General features: G+C 35.8%; 1 protein-coding gene across 1 annotated transcript; it reads right to left on the bottom strand.

Annotated features, from left to right (window-relative positions):
• Positions 1–608: 608 nt before the first annotated feature.
• On the bottom strand, positions 609–5,039 carry LOC308686586 (uncharacterized protein). Its single transcript, XM_081395016.1, has 8 exons — positions 4,909–5,039; positions 3,352–3,517; positions 2,701–3,103; positions 2,269–2,330; positions 1,834–1,901; positions 1,488–1,531; positions 959–1,025; positions 609–774 (listed from the first exon to the last, which is right to left on the bottom strand). Exons 1-7 carry the CDS (start codon positions 5,023–5,025, stop codon positions 965–967), a joined length of 921 nt encoding a protein of 306 aa, XP_081251142.1. The 5' UTR covers positions 5,026–5,039; the 3' UTR covers positions 609–774; positions 959–964.
• Between the last annotated feature and the right edge of the window lie 293 nt (positions 5,040–5,332).

The raw sequence follows: 5,332 nt of genomic DNA, 5'->3' as shown, positions 1-5,332 counted from the left end.
TAGTGCTTAACGTTATATTTGTCAATACACTGCAATATGCATTGACCATGTATGGCTATATATATATATATTGATACATATTAAATATTTATAAATGCAAACAAAAATATCATTACATGTAATTTTCGCAGTTTTATCTATTTTTTTTTTTTTTACAGTCTATGAGCTTTATCTATTGTGTACATTGCACATATCTGTTCCCATAAATGTGAATGTGTATTATACACACATATATACACCCATTCACGGAATGAGTTACAATCAGTGGTTCCAAAAGACTTCTAGTTCCCAGCATGGTTTGCCTCCATGTTAAAAGACAGTAAATGTTAAAAATAAGTGTTATTTCATATGTTTTGCTCAATATGAATAAAGGGGGATACCAATTTGTGTGTAATGTTCTATTATTTTGGTATTTAAACATTTTTGGGGTTACTATTGTACATGCAGGTGTGCTTGTGCTTTATTAACTAGCTTGAAATATGCGGCCAGAAAAAGGTGAAAATTAAACTTTGTTATAGGACAAAATGAAAGATATTTATACACCCCCTCAAGTACTCCAGTAACAATGTCAATTCCATGTTTTCAGAGAGGGACAAACAACAACAAAACTCGCAACAGAACTTTTATTGTGAAATGCTCATAGGAAATGCCAGACAATGCAAACTAGATTTTCTGGGTGAAAGGTTGTGAAAAAGGCAAACTGCACAATAAAACGATTGGCCTTTTGGATGATGGAAATATTGGATGCGATGAGGTCCTTCCCAACACCCAGCCCTAATGAACAAATAATGAAACAGATTTATAAACAAATACTACTTAATTTACAACATTTATGTAATTAATTCTATGCAATACAACTTTATTGTTGTCCACATGGCCCAGTTTAATGGACACAACATTTGTTTCAGAACATTTGTTTCTTTGCACCATCAATGTGACAACAGTATTTTTAGTAGACCTTCCTTTATGACACAGTCATTCTGATGTTCTCCTGTGGTTCCCAAGATGGGGGCCAGGCCTTTTGGCTGAAAAAATGGCAAAATAAAACGTAAAGAAATTATGCATTCAATTTCTGAAATAGGTTAAATATAAGGATAGCCTCTGACATGGTTTATAAACCATGATAGGCTTTACAAATTTCCCAGACAGAATGGGGTGGAGAAAGCAGAAGAGAATGTATATTTATACCCAAATTATATTATTGTCACTTTGTAATGACATTTTAAACTGTACATGTATGTTGTAGTTGTGTAGCTTAATCTCTCTGTAGGCAAAAACAGATGCCACATGTGGAGAGGTCTTAGTTCATCCGAATTAAGCAGCCCGTCTGACTTTCCAAAAAGAAATGTAACAGTGGTCCAGGCGCTTATTACATACACTTAAATAACTCTCAATTCATGGTAAATCAGACAGGCTTCTTAATTAGGTTAACTGTCCCTTTAAGGACAACTCACAAGTCAACAAGTAAACAAGAAAGCTGATGTTACCATGAAGGACACGGGAGCCAATGGACCAAGACTTCTTTACAGCCCTTGGGAAGAGGGTAAAAGACAAACCTAAGTCATACTTTTATTTCATAATGAAATATTTCATTTAATTTTTCCTCCCAGCCTCTAAAAATCAATTGCCATATAAATACCAATACATCAAAGTTTTGGTTTAATATTTAGAACGCTCTAACAGCAAATGATTTAACATGTTAACTACTTAGTTTACATGTTATTTAGACTTTTCTGACAAAAGGCAACAATTTCATCACTATTCTCCTGGTGTAGTATAGTATTAATTTATGCACCTACAGTCGTACAGAATGTTCTCCGTATAGCTGCTCACCTTTTTTTCACGTGATTTGGACACATATTGCACTGGGAAAATGTCCAATGTGCTGTGATACTGGCAAGCTATAAAGAAAAATGAACAAATTAAGTAAGTACAAACCATTGCTATGTAACCATATAAACCCACAGAAAGGGTATTGTATGCATTTCTCTTTGAAATAATAGACCAGAAGTAAATGCACATGCACATCATAATTTCCCTGGATTATTCCGAAGCCCCGAAAACTCCAATGTAAAATGAGTCAATTAAGCAAGTAAAAGACATTTTCAACTAATATTACGGTAATAGTTATCAGACCTGTAATGTACTAAACTAGCAATAAGAAGATATTATATTGTGGGCCAAAAAGCTTTTAGATTAGGATTAGTTAAGAGTTTAGGACTTATTATTTAATTAATTTTGAATTAAAAATACTTAGCATTTTCCTACCATGGTCATTGTTTTGGCTTCTTTTACTTTTCCTTTTAGCTGAAATTTTGACAGCTGACTTCCTGTACAGAGAAACAAAAAACATGTGTAAACTGCAATAGAGGTGTGTGGTGTCTGCCTTGAATACCAGGTGAATACTTGCGAGTACACAACAATGCAGGACAATCTGTTGACACTTTCTCTGATGACTTCACCATTGGACATTGCATTATGGCACACCGGATGCCAAACTGCTGCCATACAAATAACTCCATGTTATAAGAAAAAGTAGAAAAAGAGCAACTTATGAAATACCATCTGACTTCTGAGTCTAGTGTGGTGTGCTGCTACTTTTTGTACATGGACACATTCTTTACCATTCTGTATCTCATATTCTACATAGTCAAGATTGCCCTTAATGCTCTGCCTCTTCTATTCTGTATTGACACTTACCTGTTTGCTGCTACTATTTTCTTCTTCGCCTCAATCTCTTTTTTCCCCATTTCCTCTGCCTGTTCTCTCTGCTGGTCTGTCTCCATCAGTCTCAGCTCTTCGAAGTCTTCCTGTCCCTCCATCTCTTGTCTCTCCACTTGGTCTTCCTGTACCTCTATCTCTCCTCTCTCACTCTCTACTCTCTCTTCCTGTACCTCTATCTCTCCTCTCTTCACTCTCTCACTCTCTACTCTGTCTTCCTGTGCCTCTATCTCCATCTCCTGCATGTCCCTCCTCTCAGTCTCTCCTATTTCATGTTGCCCCCCATGTCCTCTCTGGTCTTCATCATCTATTTCTTTTTCTGACTCATCTTCTTCTCCTGTGCTCTCTTGCTGCCCCACCTCCTCTCTTTCAAGATCACATGCTGTGATAAAAAAATAAAACAAAACAAGACATTTAAGATGCAGTATGTGGTTCAAAATGTGAGTAACCAAAGAAATATAAAAAGTTTAAGACAAAAGATAAGTAGAACAAAATTACCCAGAACCAGCAATCTAGATTGTGTGAAAAATTCTCTGTACTGACATTTAAAACCAATCCAACTGGATAGGTACACAATACAGGATAAATCTTAGAGAGTCATGAATGTACTGATGTTGTGATGTGACCTACCTTCTAACAAACCTTCAAATAGGCACAATATCTTCTCCAAGACTGCATGCGCTACCACTGGCAGCTCAAAGGGGAACTGGAGCTGGGCCATCCACTTTTTGTTTTGTGGTCTGTACTTTCCCCACAGCAGGAGGGGAAAGTACCCTAGGGCCTTCAGTTTCTCCACCTTAACATAGAAAAATAATAAGCAAACACACAGAGATTTCTAAGACAGGGTTACAAAGGCAAGAAAGACGTTATTATTATACACATACAAGCTGTCTTTAAAAAAGTTATTATGGGTTTTTATTAGGGGTGTAACGATACCCTCATGTTACGAATCAATACATATCACGATACGATACTATTGTGATACTTCAAGACATGTACAAGGTTAACAAAAAAAGTGCTGTTGATTAAAATGCTAAATTTAATGTTACATTGTGGGTGTAAATGAATAGGTTTGGACTTGGTGCTGATGCACGGGACAAAAAATATTCATGATTCTGAAGCTGAAAACAGAATCATTTTGGACGAATATGCTTGCACTCTGTTACTGACTAGATATATTTTAAATTTTGGCCACATTTTACTGGTAACATCAGACATTTGGCATTATCAAGACCTACACATATTCCCCCATTGCATCACTATACATTATATTCAACATTATATAGTAGTTTCATGAAGTTCTGACTAACACTAACTATACACAATACATATTGTCACTATCAGTCCATGATACATATTGTTGCATTTTTGTATTGCAATATATTGTGACACGATATATATTGTTACACCCCTAGTTTTTATAAGGGTGAATGTCCTTTCTGGAGTAACTGAGGCATATGCAAATGTATCTTTTCCTGTAAGAAATCAAACTTTCATTCTAAAAGATTCTGTACTGCCCCTGCATCAGCAAGTGACTTAACCTACTCTACTGCATGACCACACTGTAAAAAAACCCCCAAATTTTACAGGAAATAACTGATTTGTCCAGTAGTTGCTGATGGAATGATAGTTATATCAGCTCATTCGTGTGTGCTGTTGCTAGCTAATTGTTAACTGCAAGAGATTTCCATTTTATAGAGAATGTTTCACAATAATCAACTTGGAACTACCTGTAAAATAACTGTTTTTTGTAAAACACTTATGAATTAAGATATTTTACCTTAATTTTACAGTTTTTGTTTGGCAAACGCTTCTGCCAGTCATTGACCATTTCCTTTTTAACGATCTTTAACCAATATTTTCATTTTTACAGTGCAGTGAACCAAAAGAAAAACCTCTTAATGTAAAGTGGCCTTGGATACTGGGGCTGAATGAATACAAGTTGTAGGCTAATGTCTAAATTCTGTGTATTGTTTTAATATTTATATATGGACTAGCTAATTATTATCTGAAATATAATTATTATTATCTCAATGCAGTTGGGTTGATGACATCATGACAACATAACTGCATGACATTACCATAGTTGCTGCTTCCTTGCACAATGTAAATACAATTCTATATTTCTGTAATGTTGACAGGAACCTGAAATGCCTGACCAAAAGAGAAAGACAAAATTTTTATTACCAGCAGGGCACTGTTGTCAAAAATCTTTGCCTGATTGCGGGACTTTTTGACTTTTTGAGCCCATTCATTTGCTCTGGTCCGGAACCCTTTCATACGGGCCGTCTGCCTGGACTTCATGTCCAGCAGCTTCCCACACTGAGTAAGGGAGAGAGACAAGTGAGAGCGGTATGACTCACGGGAATAAAAAAAAACTGGGGTCCAGTTGATCAAGCATTACTGATTTTCTAGCCCTCTATTTACAAGGGCCTAAATAATAACTTGGATACCAAGTTTATGCAATTCATTGAACAGACAGACTAAATATGCAGCTGAGTCAATGCACTGGCACATTTTAATAATATTAAAAGGCATAATGCTAAAACCTAGTTAGATATGTATCCATATTTTAATGGAAAATACAAATGTCCATTATCGGGCCACAGAC

Source organism: Scardinius erythrophthalmus (genome assembly GCF_964197995.2).
Source record: "Scardinius erythrophthalmus genome assembly, contig: HAP1_SCAFFOLD_471, whole genome shotgun sequence".
Taxonomy (NCBI): Eukaryota; Metazoa; Chordata; class Actinopteri; order Cypriniformes; family Leuciscidae; genus Scardinius; species Scardinius erythrophthalmus.
Note: the sequence above shows the minus strand (reverse complement) of the source record. Positions and strands in the feature narration are given on the sequence as shown.